Source organism: Polyodon spathula, chromosome 7, assembly GCF_017654505.1.
Source record: "Polyodon spathula isolate WHYD16114869_AA chromosome 7, ASM1765450v1, whole genome shotgun sequence".
NCBI classification, from domain to species: Eukaryota; Metazoa; Chordata; class Actinopteri; order Acipenseriformes; family Polyodontidae; genus Polyodon; species Polyodon spathula.
In genome coordinates this window covers 56,655,111-56,679,721 of record NC_054540.1, presented here as the reverse complement: position 1 = coordinate 56,679,721, position 24,611 = coordinate 56,655,111, and the positions used below count along the sequence as shown (strand labels likewise).

Genomic DNA, 24,611 nt, shown 5'->3' with positions numbered 1-24,611 from the left:
TCTCAAAATTAAATCAGGTTTATTTTTGTTTCGTTGTTAGGAGTGTGGAAATTACCCAGGTTTTCTGACCATTCTGCGGGCAACCGGTTTCGATGGAGGAAACAAGGCAGACCAGCTGGATTATGAAAACTTCCGCCATGTTGTCCACAAGTGGCATTATAAATTAACTAAAGTACGTACTGTTTCCCTTTTAAAGATTGCACTATAAATTAACTCAAGTAAGTACAGTGCTCCCCTTTTTAACTGTGCAATCAGGAGCAGTAAGTAAGAGAACAGAACGAGAACACTAGTGTAATTGCATGACCATGCTACCTTCCATTCTGCAACCTGGCAGTGTATGCACTGTTCTCTTTCGCTTGCGTCATCTGAAGGAACACTGAAACAAAGTCCTGAAAACCTGGAAATGGATGTTGTGTTGTATTTCTCTCCCTAGGCTTCGGTGCACTGCTTGGAGACTGGCGAATACACCCACATCCGGAATATCCTGATTGTGCTCACCAAGATCCTGCTGTGCTACCCCAAAGTGCTGAACCTGGGGCAAGCCCTGGAGCGCAGGGTGCACAAGATCTGCCTAGAGGAGAAGGAGAAGAGGCCTGATCTTTATGCGTTGGCTATGGGGTAACGGAGTGACCAACAATTGAGTGATACTACAATACACTGCGATTTTAGCATTTATCAGTTCATGTTAAAACACAGGCTGAAAATACAATTTTAATGTTTATCTTCCCATTACATTTTCTGATTGAGATCTGTTGCTCCAATACTGAGGCTTATTAGTCTTTCCTTCTAAAACTTTCAGCTGAATTTGATGCTATTGTCTGCTTAGTGCCTGCCCACTGTCTCTTAACTTTCTGATTATCCAATATGAAAATATCATCAGTTTCCCCCTCTGTAACATTCAAGAGAGCAGAGAGCAATTTCCAGCATTGTGCACATGCTTGTGTGTGTGGGGGGGGACGGGGGACTAACCATAGCAATTACAGCAGATGAGATTATCAATAGCCATTCCAGTTTATTTTTAATTGAGGTTTTCTGCTTGCGGTGCATTAGGAGCTGTTGATTTTCTCTGCAAATACTGCCGCATTAATTACATGTGGAGCCTGTTCCCCACGCTTCCTGGTTAGATTCTACTGCAGTCAATTCCTTTGAAGATTAAATGGCAAGATAAGGTCACGGTTGTTGTAAAGTCCCTCGTTGTTGGCTAATGGAAACTATTCATTTTAACAGGTGGACTTGCTGGGATCACATCTCCCCAGTTTTATCCAGTCATGATGAAGTGATCTAATCAGATATTCATTGTAGTGAGAGATTAGTTTCTGAATTAGATAGTGGCTGGTGCAGTGAGGGGGGGAGGGGAAGTAATCTACTGCTAACTTCAGTTACTGCAAAACTGCAGCAGAAAAACTCCCTCTTCCTGTCCAGACCAGCTGACACTATTAAGATAAATGTCAATTTGGAGACTATCTTGAAGGACTTTACCATTGTACTCCCCTTGTTTGGTGATTTGTAATGTATCTGAACAGTGGGTTTTTATTTATTTATTTATTATATATATACATACTACATACATATATATATATATATATATATATATGTGTGTGTGTGTGTGTGTGTATATATATATATATATATATATATATATATATATATATATATATATATATATATATATATATATATATATGTAAAATATTTGCTTGCAGTGGCTTTCTGTGAGTTTTAGAATTTGTTTTAAGGTTCTGCTAATGATCTGCAAGGGCCTTCCTAGCTCCAATGCTAGTTGAGAATGCTGGTCTATTGGTGATTCCAGTTTAGGTTCGTTATAGTCACCAGATGGTAGTTTTGATGTGATATTTTTATTGGGGAGCGCTCTGGCATTCCTTGGCAATATTTTGGATTGTGTTTATTCCCTAAAGTAGGTCTAGTGCCCAACAGCAGAAAAACTAAAGTCCTTTGTCCTTTTTAGCTACAATAATAAATAAAGCCATTTAAATTGACAAGCCCAACCCCACTTACATGGTATTTTGCTCAAAATCAACAGTGTGAATGCTTCCTTAAGTGTGTTTGAACTTAACCCTCTCCCTACATGGTTTATCCCAAAGGGAAAAGCTTGTATATCACTGGCTGAGAACAAGAACATCGTAACAAACAAATTACACACAATCCACTTGCATATTCATGAGTCATACTTGTATTTCTTATTTCATTTTGTATTTTAATAAAACGTATGCATTTTTTTGTGCTCAACCAGCAATATGTGCAAACTCCGAATACCTGTATTCATTTTTTTCTTTAATGCATTTTGATTTATTTATTTTTTTGTTTGTTTGTTTGTGCCTCCTTAACAATGTGTGCGACTTGCAGCTATTCTGGGCAGTTGAAAAGCAGGAAACCGTACATGGTCCCCGAGAACGAGTTCCACCACAAAGAGCTTCCAGTGAGGAGTACCGGCTCTACCGTTGTGCAGAACGGACCGGGTAGCACTGGCAAGCCTGCGTCCGCCACCAGCACCGGCAAACCCGAGGAGGGAGCCTCCGAGGAGAACGGTGAGGTCCACAGCTGGCTCACAATAACCGTCTTACTTTACCACCCCACTTCCACTTCACCATCCCCTGCTCCGATCATATCATGGGTTAAATTTGCTTTATTGTTCAGCTATTTTAGGGTTCTAAATGTATCACATATACAGTACTTTAACATTACCCTTTCTAGCGTATGGTGTTTACAACCCAGCCTACAAATCCTATTCTTCAGAGGCTTGGATTACCTGATGTCATAAACCCCGAGCGCAGAATGTAGAAGGTTACAGAAACTGTATTTATCGTGCACAGAAAAATCCAAGGAGAAGTCTCAGAGTGCTGTGAAAGCTGCAAGCAAAACCAACAATACAACACCAAAGGTGACCACCAGCAATGGAAATGGTGCTACAAATAGGTAAGAAAGGATCACAGAAAGAAGCACAGGCAACAGAGAAATGCATCCAGAATATTACAATGTGAACTAAAGAAACTATTTTAATGCAAAAAACAAATATATTTTATTTAATTGAATGTTCACTTGAGGCTATACAATAAATTGAATATAGGAATAAATTTAGTTTTAGCACACCTTGAGAGCTTGATTTTTATTTGTATGCAATCATTATTCACTGCTTGATTTGATTGTAGAAGTGGCATTCTTAAACAGATTAGGTTGTACCCTGTGCAATCTTATAAAGCAGTGTGGTGATACTTGGTCTGCTGACTAAACTGTACCTGTTCTCAGTGGCTTTCATTAGTTTGTTACAGGTATGGGTTGTGATTAACCATTATAAATAGCCTGGCCATTTTTGTTGCTTCACCTTAGCACAAAGTTAATCAAGGAGAAGGAAGACAAAGATAAAAGCGGGAAGGAAAAAAATAAGGAGAAGAAAGAGAAAACACCAGCTGCCACTCCAGAGGCCAAAGCCCCGGGGAAGGAGAAACAGAAAGAAGAGAGGCCAGGCAAAGAGGAGAAGATCCGGGAGACCAAGGAGAAGACCCCCAAATCCGAGAAGGAGAAGTTCAAGAAAGACGAGAAGGCCAGCAAGGACGACAAAGCTAAGGCGAGTGGCGGCGAGTCGAAGTCGTCTGCCGAGAAGGAACCGTCCAAGGAGAGGGATGTAGCCAAGGAAGCCAAAACTAAGGAGATCAGTAAAGGAGAGAAGGCAGCTGTGACTGGGTCCTTGAAGTCACCCGTTCCCAGGTCCGAATCCTCAGAGTCTGAGAGGGGTGAGTGGAAGTCCGTTCAGCTTTGCAAGAGCAAGTAACCAGGATTAGGAGTGTGTGTTTTTGTGTTTTTGTTGTTTTTGTTTTTTTTGGGGGGGTGGGGGAGTGAGGCGTTTACTTGTAGTTATAAAGTTGGGTAGTGGGTTAAGTAGAAAGCCAGTAGCGTGTTCAGTGTTTCTGTAATTCCCATACTCAAAACAATCTCTTTCCACCTCCCCACTTCCAGAACAAAAGCGACGCAAACTTGATACCCACTCTTCACCATCACATTCCTCCACTGTTAAGGTTAGTATAGCCTGAGGAAGGCAGCATCCCTATTTCCGGCCCTTCTGGTGTTCTTCAAAGTGTCCGTCTCCCTGCAAGTTGATGTAAAGTGCACACTGGAGCCTCTGGAGTCAGTTTGTTTTGGTGAAATAGAAAACTGCATTCCACGTCTATACTGGAGGACTGTGTTGTGTTTTTTTTAAAAAGAAATATTATCGTTCAAGGACAAATTTTGTAAATAGCAAATGTTTTGCGAGTGAAAAATTCAACGACAGCATGCAGAAAAAAAATTCCAAGTGCCTGAATTTTTTTTTTTTTTTTTTTAAACTTTTTGTCGTGTTATTTTTTTGGGGGAAGTGCAATACTGCTATGAGCAAAATGTCTTCCCAGCCAAGAGGAGCAGCAGAGTGTTTTGGTTTTTTTTTAATTGTTTTGTTTTTTGAAGAAAGTATTGCACTGAGGAATTCCTGGATTGTTCATGGGCGTTTTACCTGGATACCTCTGGATTCATCAGGACCCCTGATGAGCCTGTTGCCTATGTGTGCCTTCTGAGAAGGAGTTCCATTTAGAAAAAAAAGTCTGGCGGTCGAGTCTCCTGTAGATGTATTTGCAGTATGCAGTCAGCGTGCACCCTTGTGCTCACTTTCCCCTCGAAAGGGTCATCCTATCCCCCATGCCAGTCCTGCTGAGGCCTGCGTTAGGAATATAAAGCAGCCAACTACACCAGCAAGCCAAAAGAAAGCCGAAGTGGCAAACCACGAGCACAAAAACGTGGGCGTAGCCTTCAGGAGGGATCTGGGTAGCCACTACTCCAGGCATCGTGTGTTTTAATTCTTTCTGTACCCTAACCTACCAAGAGGTCGTTGCGTTCCCATTGCTTTGAGCCCCTTTGGACTGTAAGTTGTTAATTATACATAAAGAACACTAGCAAGAACCGCTGTGCTCTTAAGCAGCCAGGCTCCATTGAAACACAATTAAATAGCATGAAGATATTTATTATGAGTAGAATAATAATCTGGTTGGAATTCACGAAATCCCACCCACACACACGCGCGCACACACATACTCACTCCCACGCAAACAATCCACTCTAGGGTTTTATATTGCAGAATAGTCTTTTTAGCATTTTATAATGTAAAATACCCACATTACAACTGGTGTTAATTTTAAGGAAGAAAAATCTGATTACATGATTTAGGCTTGCCCTTTTTTTTTTGTTTATTTTGATATATGCAGATTAGTTCTTTCTCAGGGATTTGTATAGATATGCAGTCTAACTTCACTATAACGAACCCCCATGGGACCTATCACTATAATATGGTTTGGCAATTTGCTTCACCAGAATGTTGAAAGAACACCCAATTTGCATTGAATGTCAATATGTAATACTTTTTTGAAGATTACTTCACATTGGTCAACATTTAAACGGTATGTTTAAAAAGAAAACAGTAAAGAATGAAAAAGGAAAAATTGTACTCTGGCAGAGTGTGGCTTGAGATTTTCTTTTATGGTCCAGATCATTGATTTGAAGTTTTGTTTTCAGAGACAGACTATTTCGTGCTACCCATCTTTACGCACTTTGCCTGGCTGCAGTTAGCTGGTTGCAGGTGCTTCCTCACACCCGTTGAATTAGCCAACCTTGTTCTTTTGTTATTCACTGAGAGAATAACACATTCACATTGGATAAAGCAGTGTCAGTGAGCACTGAGATCACTGTATCCAGTCAGTCCTGTTAAAGTTATTGTTCTATTAGGGCTAATTTTTATTGACAAAATCTGTTCTTGTTGTTGGGACCGTTAAAAACGTGGATCGTTATAGTGAAGTTGTACCATGTGCGTATATATATATATATATATATATATATATATATATATATATATATATATATATATATATATATATATTGACACACACACACACACACACACACACACACACACAGATTAATACGTTATTACATATTTGAAATGGCATCAATTAGGCGCTGTAGGTCCAGGCTGTGAAAACAAGATTAACGTTTTGAAGCATTTTTGCCTCCAAATAACGATGTCAAAGACTTAGTCCCTGAAGGTCTAGCTGGATGTGTAACGTGCCCACGAGCCATGCTTCCACAATCTCCTGGTTTCTGAGAACTGTTCCAGCTCATCTGTCATCTCAATTCATTCCTACAGGACAATCTCAACGAACTCAAGGATTCAGCCACAAAGGTTTGGATTGTCTGTTTTAATATCAAAGCATTCTTCATTTCTAACTGTATTATTCTAAAGCAATTATGTAGCTCCCTTGTTCCTTGGGCAAACAATCAATAAGTTTAGTGTTTTCAGGGTGTACAGGCACTTGAACATTTAGTGTCGGATATTTTCTTCTATATACAGGATTGCTTATTAGGAGAGTGTGGTTTGGAAGCAGAAAACAGTGACAGCAGTCTGGTCTCAACCTCATGTTTAACCTCCAGGCTTTTTCAGCTATTGCATTTTATGTTCTGTGACTCTCTCGAGGCTTTTTCTGCTGGTGAACTTTTATTTTCTAAAACATTTCTTGCTTTTTCTTTTCAAATGCCTCTTCCTTTAGGTGAGAACAAGTGTTGGTGCTAGTAAATAGTGAGTGACTTAGATTCACACTACAATCCACTGTAGTACACCCATAGTAAACACAAGTACAAAAATTATCGTCGGAATCTTATTAGATTTCAGGCAACTTCCGAAGTTACCTGGCGCGCCCCTAATAACCTTACTGGGCTGCTCAGTCATACCAAATTGAGTTCTTAAACTGTGTGTGCTAATTCTGGAAAGCACTGTCAGAGTCCAGCAGCCATGCAGACAAGGCAAAGCTTTGTCTCCAGCTTGTATAACCGTGGCCGGCTTGCCATTGCTCAAGTTGGTAAACCCTGAAATTGCCAAAGCATTCTTCAGCAGTCACGTGTGATTTAGAGCTGGGAGTCTGACACTAATTAGTGGTGCTATTTGTGCATTTCCTCCACTGTAGTCCCCTGATCCGTCTGGAAAGTCTTTGCACTGTGTAAGCCTCTGCGGGGTGAGATTGGGTGTGACTGCAGGATCCTGCACTAACTCACACCAAGTGTCATCTACCGATCAGCTACCCTCTGTGATGCTGGAGTGAGGGCTTCCTCTTCAGTTCGCTTTAACTGGACAGTGGCAGCTGTAAGGAGTGACACAGAAGGCAGGGAGAGAATATGTTTGAATGCCTCCCCAATAATTGGTTGTCTCTCGGGCAGAGGTATATATTATGTAGAAAAGACAAGAAAACACGCCTTGGAAATTAAATACTAAACTTGTATAATTACAATTTTGCTTGCAAATTCAATTCTAGGGACTGTACAGTTACAATTTGAAATACAGTAGAGTCAATTATCCAAACTAATTGGGACTGATACTAGTTTGCATAAGATATTAATAACAATTACTGTACCTTTAATATTATATAGAATAAAGTTAAGAAACACAATTACCAATTGACATATAGCTAGTAACCTATTCTATCACATTAAGCATACACAGTTACAAAGCTTTACAAATTGTTAAATGAAATGCAATTCAGCAAAACTTTAACACTTAGTAAAGGTAATGAAATACTGTAATTAAAAGTACCAAATATACCAAATTTTGAAATTCATCAGAATTCAGTTCATTACAACTTTGATACAGAATTTTAGGAATGTCTTCAAAAATTCAGTAGTGTTTCTATACTTTGATACTTGCTGTTAAGGCACTGTAATAACATGCAATTGAACTGAATAAAAGAAAAGTTCTTAGCTGCTCAATAACAGACAGGATCTCCAGCCCTTACTGATGAAATGGAATTAAAATCAAGAACGAGGTGGCTGTTTTAATTTGCTTAACTGCAACCATTTAAGCTCACAGTGCTCCATCTAAGGTTTTGGTGGTCTGAATAATTCTGTAACTTTCATTTGCCTCAGTCTGCTGGTCCTTTTTTTGGCAGCTAAATCTCGTAACTGTTTTAGTGGCAGAAGCTGTGTGCATAATACACCACACGTAATTCATCACGTGATTACAGGTGCGTCCAATTGATTAGACAGTACGGCTCATCAAAGATCGGATAATTGGCTCTATTGTACTAGTATGTTTAGTGCCACCCAATGCTGCTGTAAACACTGTATATTGAATCATATGTGTTTTATTCTTTGTCCGAGAAACAAATAGACAATCATTTTGGTTAATGCCTTAAGTGTTCTTCTAGAAAACAAGTGGTCACATTTAATCAATTCCTTCGATACCTGTTCCAGTGTTACACCCATTATTTCACAATTCTTAATGTGGTGTTTGCAGTTAATTGGGTATTTATATAGCTTAGTTTGGTTTACACCATGGATTCTGATAGAGCCAAGAAAAATACAATCAAAATAAATAAAAGGCCCTCACTGACTAGAGATTATCTGAACACACAGGAGCCTGCAGCTTTACATAACTTTGCAAATAAAGGAATGTTCAGAGTCTCTTATAGGCCTAATTACGGCAAAGGAAATAAATGTGCAGTGATATATAAAGGGTTGTTCACAGTATTAAGTGAGCAGCTGACCCTCTGCTCAGCACTGCATGGTATAATGAGAGCCACTGTTTATCCCAATGTACTTACTTTTTCATTGCAGAGGAATAAAATAAAGCGCAAGTTAATTCTGTATTTTGTAAAAGGGGTGTAAAAAGTAGTGCCGCAATTGCGTGATGCATCGCTGTGCAGTGGATATGTGCAACTTTTATACTGCAGATAATATAAATATCCATTCATGTTACAAGTAAACACATTTCCAACAATAATTCTTCGTTCGGTGCCTTTTGTGTTGGACTGGGTTCTTAGGCTGGGAAAGGTGTAATAATTTGACACCAGGAATAAGTGTTTGATCCTTTTAAGTTTACCATGCCGGTAACCCCAATTACAAAGTGCATGTCCCTTAATTTCACCAGCACTACACCAACCACAGCACAGCCACACTATCCAAGAGCAAAGAGAGGGAGGTGGATAAGAAAGATATGGAGAAATCCAGGGATCGATCGAGAGAAAGAGAAAAGAAGGAGCGGAAACGAGTAAGTAGCACGCCGCCCTCTACCTGAGACCCCAGCTGGTCTGTATTTAAGATGGGAGAGTGCATCAATAGCCAGCTGATTCTCACACGCATGAAGTAACCCTCAAGTCTTCAGTAGGCATGTTCAATGTTTTCTCTGGCACCATCAGCTACATTTTGAGTTTAACCTTTCATGCCACTATGTTGCAGGCTGTTATGTTAAATAATCTAAAAATCAACCAACAACTACAGTAAGAGCAGCTAGGGGTTGTATCTGGTGCTTATGATATAGGTAAATCCACTGTAACTGCAGCAAGGAAATGTGTGTGATATTCCCCTATATAATGCAGAACGAGGAGTGAGATTGTGATTGATTTACCAGTTCTCTTATTTTACCATAGGCCATTGATAAATCATTCTTGCATTGAAAAACAGTGGTACATTTAAAATCCTGTTTGCGAAACTAGTTTGTGTAGGTGATAGTGGGGTATTGCATTAAGTTTAGTAGAAACTGGTTGGTGTAGTTCATTGTGGGGTGTTGCATTAAGTTCAGTAGATGTATGGCTGGGGTAAACGTGTGATTAACTGAATTTTAAATGTTCTTTTAATTGAAGGATCATTCAAACAGTGACCGTGAAGTGGCTCAAGAATTAAAACGCCGGAAAGATGAAAATGGAACAAGTAAGTAATGAAAGGGTGTAAACGATGCTGCTCGTCACTTTCCGATCTGCCTGCATCTCTGTTTTCAGTTCATCGTTGAGCCCCCTAGTGTTTCGCTCGGTTCTCTTTCTAATTACGCGCTGTGGTTTTGAATGTTGCAGACTCTTCAAAGCACAGCAAGAGCGAAAGCCCATCCGATTCCCCACAACCCAACGAGAAGGAAAAGGAAAAAAGCAAAAGCTCAAAGTCATCTAGCAAAGAAAAAAGTGATTCAGCCAAACTGGAGAAGGGTACATCTGGAGGCAAAAAGGTATTTCTTTAAAACACATTATTACCGTACCTGCTCTTTAGACTTGATTTTAGTTTGTGGAACTTTTAGGTTTTTTTATGGATTTTTTTAAATTTATTTTTTTTTTTATGCTCATAAAGAATACATATGTGCATGTTATACAAAGAGATGAAAAAAACATTGGCATGAACAGTTTAATAGAGTACAATTCTTTTAAATAAAGTACAAGTCTGGTTTTTTTAATTTGATTTGAATATTGACCTCAGCATTTCATTTTCATTTCTAAAACTGCGGAGTGTTTTGTAGCTTTTGCAGTAAGCTTCACTATTTGAAAGAAGTAGCTCTGGGTATTTCTTTGTCTCTTGCCCTTTAGATAAAACAGGACATTGCCGATCTCAAACCCTGTTGCACGTTCTCTGTATAACAAAGACTAGAAGGCAGTGAATGTGCTGTATATCAGTGAAGTCACTCTGACTGTTTCCCCTTTTCTAGGAGTCAAGACACGATAAAGAAAAAGCTGAAAAGAAAGAGAAGAGGGAAAGCACTGGAGCGAAGGAAGACAAAAAACAATATCCTTTACTGTCTGAATCTGTGTTTGAGATGTAGATCTGTTTCCATATCAGTCAAACTGCACTGCTGCAAACGGGCTATCCAGAGCTGTCTGAGTTAGCCATGTGTGCAGATAGGCACTCCTTGACACTCATTTCCAGTGTGCAGAATCAATGGCAGAGCTGTGCTGGTGTCTGTGGTGATCACATGGCAAATTGATGTGTGGAGTTTGGGCAACTGGGACCCCCTTTACCTGCAGAGACCGACCTATCAGATGCTATTACAATCATCCACTTCTATAGGAAAAACAAAAACATTTCATTTAATTTCCAAGTAAACAAAACCAATCTGCTGTAACACTCCAGTGAAGAATGCTGCTAGAGTATCCTCGCATGCAGCACCATATTAGCTCCACAGCTGGCTGTATTACTTGAGCTTTGCAGCAGCTTGCATATCTTTTTAGGGGGTTTTTTTGTGTATATTTTATATTATTATATATACCCCACAAACAAGTGCTGTTTTTACTGTTTTGTTTTTTTTGTATTTATTTTTTTACTGTTTTTAGTCTTCATGCAAATTAAAAATGCTATTTCTCGTCATTTTATAAAACATGTTTGCACTTGAATGACTAGGCTTGTGTGGTGTTCCCAAAGTTAGTCAATTTTAGGCAGTTTTTTGACATTGTAAAGTTTATCTAAACAAACAAACAAACAAACAAACAAAACCATTTCCCTTAACAATGGTACCCATAAATCATCAGACAAGCATAGATAATGTATGTTGATGCAGCCATCAAGGTGAGGAATCATTTCAGAACTTGCTGTTAAAAACCTATTCTTATTCTGCAACACTTAATCAACATGTCAGGTGGCATATGCACAGCCTTGAAGGGAGAGTTGGAGTTGTAGGACTTTTTTCTTTAACAAAAAGTTCTAGGTTCATGCAGGGACACGTCCCTCTCCTACACTGCATTTGAATCAAATATTTATTGTTTTATGGCTTATTGTATATCCACAATTCATAATTTATAATGTTTTCTACATCTGTACATTTTAACTGGGGGGGTGAGAAACGAGACACCTTTATTTTCACAGACCTGAAAACTACGGGGTGTTTATTTCGGTATTTTCTCTGCTTCACAAACCTGTATACTTTCACAATTCCACATTAGTCAATGGTCTTTTGCATGTCCCATTTTTGACCGAGAGGACCCTGTTTGAAATCGGATTGCAGTTGTTGTAAGAGTGGTGTGTTAACATCATTTAGCAGAAAATGTTACTAAATCTCTTGCTAGAAATACCACTCAACTACAGCCGTGTTGAAAAGAATAACTAATCATGTTTAAGCCACAACTGTCCAAGCAACTCTGAAGTAATGGTATAACTTGGAATGCTTGTGTGGAATTTGTGGTCAGCAGTCAATCATATACTTAAGAGAAGTATTTTAATGCTAATTTTAACTGCCTTCGAATTGTAGTTCAGCAACTGAAAGTCTTTCTTTATGTATATATAAAGAGACAAAAAATGTTCCAGTAATCATTTCAGGTGAACAGTTTTCTGAATAGCTCTATACAATGTTAACTATTATCTCCAGTGATGCTGAAGAACATGCACTATAATTATGGTTGGTAAATAAAAAAAAAAAACTTGTCAAGTTGCTGCCTACCTGTTTTTCTCTAACTATAATGTTATGGAAACTGACTAATTTTGTTAACTGTGAAATGTAAGTTTAATAAAAATGTAATGTGTCAGATTATATACATACAGCTTGTGTTCTGATTTATATTTTTCCAAAGAAAAATGCATTTGGTACTTAACCCTTGGCAGTCCATTTATTCAGCACCTGTCAGGCGGGTCATGGCCAATTTATTTTCACATGTGCAGTTTATTTTACATGCGCTGTTTTAAAGGGTTTTTTTTTTTCCCCCACAGTAAAACAGGTTTAAAAGGCACTGCATATCAACAGGACACACTGCATCTCCAGCCCTGCCCCACCCCTTGTTAGCTGTATTTATCACATACCTCTTCATAGTCGTGCATACTGATAAATCCTCTCCTGATCACTCGTTTTATCACCAAACTCCTCAATAATGCGCTCCAAGTCATTGTTTTATTACTGTAACATCTCAAAAACCTCTGCAAATGCCTGTGATATTCTTTGAATACTGAGATGCGGAAGCAGCAGTCTTTGTTTGTGTCCGTGTTATCTCTGTGGTGCTTGTGTTTTGCTCAGATCCACCCCCCCCCCTTTTTTTTTTTTTTTCAACTTCTCTCGCCTCCTATTGGTTCTCACTCGGCCATTGAAAGGTTTTCTCGAAAAAACTAGTGACCAGTGCTTGACGTCTTTTTGATGATGTCGGACCTGGTCTGACGTAGGACCGCAAAGGGTTAATGGGTTAAAAGATATTCCTGAATGAAAGATACATGGCTTTGAAACGGAGGGATATAAACTGAAACCCCTCCTGTAGGAAACAGTTGAGAAAACAACAGATGTGACGCTAGTAGGACCCGCCCCCTGATACCCCTTTAAAACAGCAGAGGCGAGTAGCGTCGGCAGCGCTTTATAATCTGTAATGCAGATCACTGTAATATCCCTCCTGGGCTTTCAAGTGGGACCAGCAGGGCACAGGGAGGAGGCGTGTTTGTGTGTGCACGTGTTGTCTGACCTGTGCTCATTGTTGTTTCAGGGGGAATTTGCTGTCGGCTGCCACAGTCCCTGATTTTACTAAAATGCACCTGGATGCTGTGGAGTTAGGCTTTTATTGTTTTTCCTTTTTGTACGGATCACCGTGGAAACAGAGGACCCAGCTCAAGTATAACGTGTTTATTCACTGCCTGCAACAAATATTCTTTGTTTTGCCCAAAAAATAAAAATTGTGTGTTCGTGTCTTTTTAAATAGATCTTTTTTATGTTCCTGTGTATTTTCAGTAAACCTGTACTATGAGCACAATGTGCTGCAAACGACAATATAATTGAATTCATACTGTTCCTACAGATTGTCCACAGCCCAGCCTGTGCTTTTATGAATTTCCTGCAAATGGAAAAGCATTTGGGTTTGTTGTCGGTGTTTCCCCATTACAGTTATACTTATTTTTGCATTTATCTCATTTGGGCTCCATTTTATTTATTTTTTATTTGAATCCATATATACTTAGCAGTAGCTTTGTTTCAGATTTTGAAAATGGTCTATTTGTATATTATGTGTACAATAATAAAATGGTTCCCTGTAATTAAAATCAGATTATTTGTTAGTTTCATTTAAAATATTCCTTGCAGTTTTTTTGTGTGTGTGCGTGTTTTCCTCACAGTGTTTTTAAATGAATTGTATAAAAGTTGAATAATTTGATGACACAAATAGAAGTATGGCTTGTATAACTGCAGATTTGTATTGCCAACATTTAGTCAAAGTTTCAGAATTACTTTTTAGCAATTTTTATCTGCTGTATTCTGCCAGTGTAAGCTTTTTTTTTTTTTTTCCTAAATAAATGATAGTTTTCTCAGTGGGTCGTAAATAACTGTGTTGTGTGCCTCATTCTTTGTGCTCTGGGAAGATATATTGTTTCATGAACATTTGACAAGTGTCAATACCTGCTGTCAAGCTGAATTAATAGGTTTAATTGACCAGCTGAATGATTCGAGCTGTGCAATGCAAATTGGTGCTTTTTTTATGTACTGTAGTTTTTTCTTATTTTTATAAGTATGCGTTAAAATTAATAATCACAGTGATTGGGGGAGATTGAACTTGCTTTATAATGCTAAATAGTGCCAGCAGCATCGTCTGTCTTATTGTGAACTATTATAAATTTTGCAGTTTAATGTAACCAGTATGCCAATAGGCTCATGTTGCTTCTTTTAAGTGTGTTTATTTGGGGGGAGCTAACACAGGGGGGCTATGCAATTGTCTCAATGTAAATGTATAATATAAAGATTCAAAGCTGCTGGAAAGAACAAAAGCAGCTTCTAAGTTGATTTTGTTGCTAGCCATGCATTTCTAGCAATGTCCAGGTACAGTATAATTAGAGCTTCTGCTTTTAACCTCCACTACAACATAAAAAAATGAAATTGGTGCTTACCCAATAAACACTGGCAATGGTTACTCAATTTGTTGACTTTCCCTGTGGAAAAATAAAATAAAATACAGTAATAGTGAATGAAATCCATGTTTCAATGGGCTGTAATCCTTTCCACGTGGACTGCACACTGTAGCAGGAAGAGACGGCATGTTTAAAACCCTCCAAGGACAAGCGTTCTTGTCGTTTTGATTTTCCGTCTTTCTACATGTCTGCATCAAATTATACATGCGACATGGTTTCAATTATTTTTTCCTAATTGAGACAATGTTCCCGGAGACCTGCCAGAAACAATCTCAAGGGCAAATTTTAAACCGGCAGCTTGCAGTGCAACAAAGGACTTGGGGTCCTATTTAATGCTAATTCGTTGACTTCACCATTGACATTAGTTAGGTTCAATGGTATTAAAAAAAAAAAAAAATCTTCAGCCACTTTCCTGCAGCACAATGCTGAAACTTTCCCTTATAGATGTACATACGTACTCTACCATATAGAACTATGGGAATAAAGGGTAATTGCCTGAATATCTGTTGGTGCCACCAACTGTAACATTAAAATCCTTGAAAACTCCTTTACGATAAAGCACAAATAACGCAAACAATGCAAACCATCAGCTTCAAGTGCCATTTTATATGCCCCTTACTATTGTGAGTTACTGTTCTTAATTCTGTTGCTGCATACTCTGTTATTACTAAAATGCTCAAAATCTGGTTAGCTGTTTTTGCTCTTGAATGGGCTACTGGGACTAGCAGCCCATCTCAATTCCATTGAAACCATGTCACAGTGTAACCCGTGTAGTCTATAAGTAGAGTAGGTGGGGAGAGCTGATTCGAAAATCACATGATTTGACTGCAATGAAAAAGACTGAAAGCCATGCAGATTTAGATACGATTATAACTCAATATGGGAGCAACAGAACTAATGATTGTAAACACTATAGGAAAATGGAAAAAAAGCTACTTCAATGGAAACATGCAAAAAAACTGTGCAGAAGGGTTACATTGGACAGTATATAGTCTGAACCAGTGCTTTTCTCCATCAGAACGGCTATGCAGAATGTTTCATATAAACCAAAGCACAGTATCAGGGTTTTAACAGACTAGTTTAACAGGTTTACAATGGTCAGTTTTCAGCTGCTGCTAAAACCTCACAAGTACTCGTAACCACTACAATTCCAGCATCTGTGGAGGAAGCGCTGTCTGTTGCAAATAAATTTGTTGCTGGTCAATGAAAACAGAATCTTTTTACAGTGAAAAATATTATGTTATTGCTGTAAGAGCAAACAGGCCGTTATTGGGAAAATTAACTACAGCAGATCAAATAATCAATTAGCAATCCCAAATGTTCAAAATCATTTCATTTAATGATACAATCAATGAGTTGTTAAATACTCCTAAAGACTAAAAATAAATCTATCTAGTTATCTTGTTAGCTAGCTATATTTTCATTCATATATATATATAGCTATATAGATAGATAAATAGATATATAGATATATAGCTAGATAGATAGATAATGTCTTGTTAAGTTATAGTAACTGTACAATCACATCAGTGCCTTTGTAGTTCTGATCTATTTCAATACTGGCCTAAATGAGCAGAAATGCCACACTCAGATTGGCACCACTTGTGAAAAATCTCCTGTTAAATTCAGTGGAGATCTGTTCTTTTCAGCTTGAGGTCTTGTTAGACTGAATGCTATTAGTTTATCCTGAAAAATAACCATCTGTAGAAAGGTTTAGAAAATTCACACACATTAGTGGGTTTGCAAACTTTTGCCATTTTTAATTTTCAAACACATAGCCGAAACAATTGGTGTGCTGCCTCTGGAAAGAGATGCCCAAAGGCACAGCAGTTAAACATCTAAATAATTCAAAGTGCATGCTTACTGCTCTTTTCACACTTCTTATTTTTTCTTCTTTTAAATAATGTATGCCTTGTATTGCAATCTGTCAGCTACCAGTTATGGAAAGAGAGCTCTTCGTTTCTAACCTTTTTAATTCATGGCGATTTAAAAGGGTCTTCGATGGGATTCTTTTCAAATCTTCCTGATGTGGTTCCCCTTGTATAGGACGCGTTGAAAACTGCAGCTCAAGGAGCGAGTGCAACAGCAGGGTATGTTGGAGCTGCTGTTATTAGGGATACAGTGTCTGTGGTGCTCCAGGGAGCCCCAAAGTCTTCCAGGCTGCCGCTCTGTAAAGTAGAACAGCCAACAGGGGAGCTCTTCTTGACTGCAGAATGCCAACGACATGCTGAAATAAACTTCCCAATGCAGTGATTTCATACGTGAGGATTTTTATGTCTCGCCAAAACATTTCACATACCAAGTGACAGCAGTCAGAGCACTTGAGTGGTAAAAAACCGAGCTACGAGCCAAGGAAGGTCGTTTGACAGTCTGAACCAAGTAGTGATTCATTTCTTTGAAGTAGTTCATTAGTGCATCAGTAATATCCGAAGAGTTTGAATTTGGATAATGCTAGCTAGTGCTACTGTAAGGTACTGTGTATAAACTACTTAATTGTACTAATCATGTGCTTGTTGCAGGTGTGCTGACTTGGTACACCTGTGGTGACTAATCAGCTAGGTACTGTCAATCCAGAGCTGCCCAATGCTGTCTTTCAAGCAATATTTAACCATTGTGCTGAATTAAATCTGATATTGATGCCTATCATTGAACTTTTACATTGATTTAATTCAGGTCGTAACAAGATCAGATGACCAGACCAGACACTGGTGATTAAACACTAAACTGTGCTGTGATGCTGAATCATCGTAATCTATAGCAATGGCTAAAAGTACATTAGTTTCCCTAATAAAAAGATATATGGGTCATTCTGTGATACAAAAAAAAAAACACCAAATACAATACACAGATTAGAGAACTGTGTTTAAACGTGTCTTTTAAATTGTGAAAGGGGCAGTTTATCTTGTGTCCTGCGTTATTAGTTTTATGGTGTGACATGTGCATAACTAGAAGGAACATTAAAAATGAGACATAATATATATATATATATATATATATATATATATATATATATATATATATATATATATATATCCATGTGTTTGTGCGTTACTGTGGACAGGATAACCCCCCTAACACCTCTTTAAAGCTGGACCCATAGGCACACTACAGTATGCTGTTTCTCCACACGAGTACTGTTGATATGTCACGTAAGCCCTTAGTGTATGCGCCCGTGAAAGCACAGCTACTTTCTCTATTCCTATGTGTAGGCTGAAGTTGTTTTCTAGGGCAGTAATCCTAAATAAGGGCAGCTGAGTTTCTAACTGGCTTCTTGCTGCTTTCTGTGCTGTGCTGTGAAACATTCACCTACTTCTTGAGCTACTTTGGAGAAGTCGCTAATGTTGCTTCCGCAGGAATGCAATTGTAAATCAGGTATAAGCCCTAAGCTTCACTTCATTCATCTTCAAAACGCAGTGCCAAACAGAGGCCACCTGCGTGTTAACTCAACTACACAAGCAGTTTTCGGACTTCGCAATGTGATGGCACCGTTACTGAACTTACAGCTAGACAAAGGCTTTTCTGAGCAAATCTTTAACATTCAGAAACCCCCCGGAGCCGATCTGAACTATAGCACCAGCAGTTTGTTGTTTTGCCAACATCCTATAAGATACTCACATATGCATCAAACAGCATTGAACATACTGGTAGTCTATTTGAAACGGAATATGAAGAAACTGTCGAGAAGCCAATTAATAGTCAGGATGACAATCTAGTGGATTAAAAGATGCATGACAGCGCAGAAAAAGAGTTGGTCTTCATTGTCAATTTCCCGAGGGGGCTTACTCTACCCCCTTCATTGCTCAGGTGATGACCAAAGTGTAGCATGAACAAAAAAAAAGACCTGTTTGATTGAACAGGAAAGCAACTCGCCTGCTCTGCACAGGGGCCTCTGCAATTCTTTTTATGTACCCACAGAAACATTGACATGGAAACATTTTAACACTAGCCAGGGATTATTGAAAATAATAATAAAAAAAGATTTTCTTCTTCTCTCTCATTCTTCAAACTGATCCTGTGTCCCTGTTGACTTCATGGTAGAGGAATAATAATTGGCTTCCAAACGCCATCCTGCTGCCTTCACCATCATCATCTTACTTAAAATAGATCAGAAATGTATGTGAATGCAGCATGTAGTAATCACTGGACCGGATTTACCAATCTCCATCTGAAGTTGTTGTGTTATAGAAACTGTCAATGTAAGCTATTAAAGGGTAAGTAGTTTAGAATTACATTTTCATGGTAGACACAGAGCAGAATACCAACAGGACCCCCACCGGCTCTCTGTGTTAATATTTAATGTCAGCATTGTATAGAGAATACATTTTCCGAATCCTCTCCTTTTAATATTTATTCTATTTATCATTGGGCTGGGTCCCACCATAAAAAGTAGCAAGGGCATATTTAAATCAACTAAAAATAACTGATTCTAGTTGGGGAAGATTTTAACCTTTTCAAGCTGTTTATTGGTGTTGCGAATTTACCAGACAATCGCTCATGTGATAGTTTAAGTACCAATTTTGAGTGTGTTTAGTGGCTCCCCCTGTTCCCCCTTTACCCCTCTCCCCTTCACCCCTTCCTTCCTTTATTTTCAAATAATTGGTTCATTTACCTTACAGTTAATGACAAGCTGTATTTTCAATGGAAGTGAGATGACACAGTGGGATTATTTGTTAGTAGGCTGTGCTGGTCCTTTTTATGGTATTGAGTTTAAGGCCAGCTGGTTCCTTCCTTCATTTTCAAAGAATTGGTTAATTGACCTTATAGGTCAGTGTGAAGCTCAGTTTTCTCATAAGACCTGGTGGTGCAGTGGGGTAATCCTACAGTTTTCTCTCTCTGAAGACTGCAGTTCAAATGCAGGAAATCTGTGTTTCACACTGACTAAATTGTCAATTAACAATTCTTTGAAAATAAAGGAAGGAGTCAGCTAGATTTGAACCCAGTACGCTAAGGATAGCTAGCTAGAGAATTAGCCCACTGTGCCATCTCTCTTGGTTTTTCATTAAATACATAGGAAATTAACAAATTCTTTGAAAATGAAAGACGAACCAGTTGGATTTGAAAGAGTCAATCAGTGTGTTAGCCAATTGTGCCATCTCACTTCCATGGAAAATTGATTTTTCAATGACAATAAGATAAATGAACCAAGTCCTTGAAAATACATAAAATAAAAATCAGCTTGATTTGTACCCAGGGAGGGACAACATAGCATGTTAGTGAACTAGCCCCCTGTGCCACCTCACTTCTGCGGAAGAACTTGTTTTTTCATTGGGTATATAGGAAATTCCTGCTGCAATTAAATGTGCAATGACGTCGTTACATTTTGTTTGACTTGCACTCTGAACAACTGGAGCTCGGAATTTAGAATCAGACCCCTGTTATATTTCAAACCATAGACTGACTGCATCCTGTACCCATGTGCACTATAGATCCTTTCACTAATGTGAGATCAATAATTGACCAACTATGGAAAAGGGAGAGATCTCCAGATTGGCTTGAGCTTTTAGAAAGCTGTGAGTGAAGCATCCCACAGTGATTTATATTGGTTGGATTGTGCGAACCGAAGCAAAATAGTTCATATTATTCATCTGAAAACAGATTGAGTGTTAGTGTCTGGTCTGTGGAGTGTTCCGTAAAAAAGGTCACAGGGGGTTATTAGCGGAATCAATTCAAATCAATTTGCGTCTGCAGAGGGAAATCAATTTTCATTGAGCCCTGCTGGAGAACAGGACTGCAGCCTTCTCGTGAACTGAAGTGTGTGGAGAAATTGAACATGCTCCCAGGGTAAAGAAATTTGCAAAGATTGCTGCTACTTTATCAGCTTCTCTGGAGAACACCACCCATGTGATTAAAACTGTGCTGTCAAGGGTTACAATCTGAAATTCGCAATGATAACTAAAAGGCAGTCAGCTGAGATTTATTCCTGCGTTTGCTGTAAATAAGGACTGCAGCAAGTCTCCTCCTGGGACCGTGCTAGTATGGTTCAGGGGAAATGATATTGTCAGGTTAACTTCACGTCAGGTCCTGTTCGGTCCTTCGTGGACTCTTTTTGGCTTCCTGAAAATAAAGTCAAAACCCAAATAAATAGCTTGAAGGTCATTTTCACTTACTGTATTCAGCTGCAGTGCCCAGTAGGCAAGACACAATGTCTGAATTATTAATGTACTGAAAAAAAGAGAAACATTTAACCTAATGGAAATTCCAGCAATGACCAGCACTGGGTTATACTTGCCAGAGCTGGTAGTCATATTGGTTTTTAAATGAGCTTCCTGGTTCAACTGGCTGTGCCGGTTTAAAATAGTCATTTTTAAGCCCTGTGTAACATTCTCAAGGCAATTTATTCTTGTGTATAATTGCTGTACACCAGCATGGCACCCCGAAAACAAACCAGTAAATGTGTTTCCAGTTCCCAACTTTTTCTGGTTACAGGTTTCAGATAGAAAAATATGTCCTAGAATGGCATTTTAAATGGTTGATTTAAAAAAATGCCCTGTGGAAATGCTAATTACACTAAATGAATGCAATGCTTAACATGCTGAACACACAGAAATACCCCATGAGCTGTGCTCTTATTGACAGTTCTAAGGCCATCAATAATCCGTTCTTTAATATTGAGCCCGAAGACACCAAGATCCCATCTGCTGCAATATTCAAGTGCAAGCCCTGGTGATAGTTCTAGATGGTTAACTGATGGCATCAAGGATTTATTGAGTTGTTGTTTGCAGGGTAAGAGAGTGGGTGAACAAATGCAGGACACACCAGAGACATTTCACAAACCTTAACACTTCCCTCGAGGCTGGTTTTAATGTAACCCTTTCATGCATATCAGAACAGTTTAAACAAACTCTCTTGTGGTCTTGATATGGAGACACATGGAAGATGCAAATGCATGACGACCTCATATGACAATGCCATTTTTTCACTCTATAAAGCAATGGAAATAAATTGAAAAAATGTTCAATGAAAAATCTATTATCAGCATGATTTTCAAAAGGTGCAAATTAAGAGCTAGGTCACAAAATGATTTCTACAGGCTGATATGAGTCACTAAATATATGTCTTTCAAAGAATTTAGATGAAATGAGTCGTTTATTCACTTGTTGACGCTTTAAAAATATAAATCAAGTGATGCGCTTACATTAATCAGGCTTTAAAAATAATTTTGCAACCTCGTGCTTATTTTGCCCCCTTTGAAAATCATGCTGTATGTGTCCAAAACTATTTTTTTTAGCTATTTTCAATATTTCATGCAAGGATTACATAAACAAAATGTATATACATTTCCTTGGGACTGTGTACAGTGTAATTAATGTATAATTAATGTAATTTGTTTTTCGTTGGTACTGCTGTTTCCTAAAAATTAAACTCAACTGTCAATAATTCAAAGGGGAATGAAAACCAATGAAGAGAAATGTTTAGGGTCACAAGAGGACATTTCATTTCTTCTGTGACGACCCCTTTGTCATTCTTCTTTTTTCTTGTTTCTGCTGCTGATAATTTTCCTTTATCAGTAAAGCTGGGCCCTGTGAATGTACATGCCTGTGGTGGGGGCTCTCGCTATTCCATTGGTAGATTAAGAACATATTCATCAAATCTTTAGGGATATGGACAGATAACGCAAACAAACACTTCAAAACAGTTTAGTCAAAGTGTTGGTTGTTGATTTATTGTAGTACTATATAACCACAGGTTTTGTGATTTTTGGCTGGCCCTGATAAACACTCAATGGGGACTTCCTCGTGTTGCCTTAACAGTATGTGAAACCAGCTGTCCCAGTTTTAAATTATGACTATCCCAGTGGAGCTCAGAGGGGTTAAGTGACTCATCCCAAAGGTCACACAATAATCAGTAACACGTTGGAATAAGTGTCAGTAATTCAGATGCTATGAAAGGTAAACTAACATGCTGAAGTCAAGCTGACAAACAACACTTTCACTACTGTTTCATATCCCAGTGGTGCAGGGGAGCAGAAGTTGCAAGAACAGAGACTTTGGTTTGGACAAATTAACAGTAGTTGAAATGGGAACTATACATTTTCTCTGAATGCAATGCTAGTTGGGGTAGTGATACTGTAGGTGCTAACACCACTACATATTGAAAATGTGTTCAGAACAGTAAACTGAATGCTTGTAGATGTCTTTGCCAGTATTCATTTCATAGTGATCCAGGAATGCACCGAAGAGGTTGTGCTCTTTGTAAAGCATGGTTCGGTGGGCTGCTGAGCTAGGCTGAGCTGTGTGCTGACTGTCCTTGAGCGACCTGACCCTTTAATCTGGGCTGTCCCTGGAGGTGAGGGTGTGCAGTGGCACAGCCTCAGGAGCACAGGCAGCTAAATATAGGGACGAGGAGGAGGAGTACAACCTTCTACACGCTGTCTATAAAAAAAAAAAGAAAAACTAGAAACATAAGCAACTGGCTGAAGGTAACATTTTAAGCCATTTTAATCTTGAGTTCATAGAGAACAATGCTTTAAAATGTTTCAACCAAGCAGGGTAGCTGCATGGGAAAGGTAATAAACTTGGTGATATTTATAATTTCCTGCTTAATTGGGAGAGAAGCATCCCAAGTGTTGGTGTAATCAGTGTAACAATGATTTACAATATGACAGAGTATAGAAGTATGTAATTGGGTCAAGATAAAAGATACTCACACAGTATTGTGCTTCCGAAAACACCTGTAGATTTTTGTTTACAGAAGACGTCCCTACTAATTTTGAATAATTGCTGGTAATTGTCGCCAGTATGTTTTTCGGTGGAGAAGCTCATTATTCGAGCTGCCCAGGAGATTAGAATGGATTCTGCCTGTGCAGTAGGTATCATTCCTTGGGTTGACACAGTCATGACAGGATTCAATTTATAATATTGTTGTTTCATTTTACTGATGACTGTGCAGCTGCTTAAGGGTGTTGGCATTGATAAAAGAGTGTTTTTTTATTTTTTATTGTGCAAATCACCAGAACACTTGGCACTTGAGTATGCCCTGCGCTCTGGCTGCCTCACCTCTGGCATACTACTGCCTAACAAACACAGGACAAGAAACACACTCCTTCACAGCCGGGGCTGAGTGATGTGTGACTAACTCCCCTTCGCTCCCTCTCCGTCAGAAAAGAGTCCAAACAAGAACTGCCTTTCCCTGTCGACAGCAATTCGCAAACCCCCCGTGTACCATTAAGCTTTCATAGCGTAACTGTCATCCAATTAAAATCTCAAATTAACATCACAAATAAAATTGGAAGCAATTACACTTAATGGTTGTTGTTTTTAATAGATTCTAATTTTAGACATGTTTGAGGTGCCTAAGTATTTGCACTGCAGCGTTTTGTTGCCCTTGATAATGTTGCTTTTGTTTCCTTCATTTATTTATTCACAATCATCTTTTTTAACTGTAAAAAATAGTTCAATGTTACATAGACTTATACCAATATTCCCTGCTCAAGTCTCCATACCTGCAGCTCCTGCTCAAGTTTTCATCATGCAGTTTTATGGCTACAGTTATTAATTTGTATGCAAGAGCTGATAAAAGTATGTACTATAGATTTTATAAAACTGTTTTTAAAATGCCCAGTGTAATGTTATTTCACAGGGCTATTTCACAGGGCAATTTCTCAAAGCGTTTACTCCAGTCTTTCATTAATTCTTATTTTTTGAAACAGATAAAATTAATTTTAAAGAACTAGAACCAATTATTTTGTAATATTATTTTTTTTCTGCTTTCATAATAGGAGTTAATCAAAGAATGGAGGAAACACTTACAAAATATGACCCAAAATCTCTCAACATGTAGCTATCAATAGTGAAAAAGGGGTTCTTTAAAATGTAAAGTAAGATTGTTACAGTACAGGATTTTTGTTATGTTTGTGTATCTATTGCTTTTAACATGTATTATTTATTAGATGGTATACAAGTGCATCAGAGCTACACTAGAGGGTTAAATGAACTGGCTTTCAGTTCTTCATTCAATACTACAGAAACATC

General features: G+C 38.4%; 1 protein-coding gene across 1 annotated transcript in view; it reads left to right on the top strand.

Moving 5' to 3' along the window:
* LOC121318905 (THO complex subunit 2-like) overlaps positions 1-14,048 on the top strand; it is a 40,364-nt gene extending 26,316 nt beyond the window's left edge. Inside the window, exons 27-39 of the mRNA XM_041256100.1 lie at positions 41-172; positions 434-618; positions 2,365-2,546; positions 2,832-2,934; positions 3,346-3,749; positions 3,973-4,031; positions 6,182-6,217; positions 8,951-9,070; positions 9,663-9,729; positions 9,870-10,018; positions 10,490-10,566; positions 11,293-11,343; positions 13,233-14,048. Coding sequence (XP_041112034.1) covers positions 41-172; positions 434-618; positions 2,365-2,546; positions 2,832-2,934; positions 3,346-3,749; positions 3,973-4,031; positions 6,182-6,217; positions 8,951-9,070; positions 9,663-9,729; positions 9,870-10,018; positions 10,490-10,566; positions 11,293-11,320 — 1,542 coding nt within the window. The 3' untranslated portion in view covers positions 11,321-11,343; positions 13,233-14,048. The remainder of the gene's footprint in view (positions 1-40; positions 173-433; positions 619-2,364; positions 2,547-2,831; positions 2,935-3,345; positions 3,750-3,972; positions 4,032-6,181; positions 6,218-8,950; positions 9,071-9,662; positions 9,730-9,869; positions 10,019-10,489; positions 10,567-11,292; positions 11,344-13,232) is intronic.
* The last annotated feature ends 10,563 nt before the right edge of the window (positions 14,049-24,611 follow it).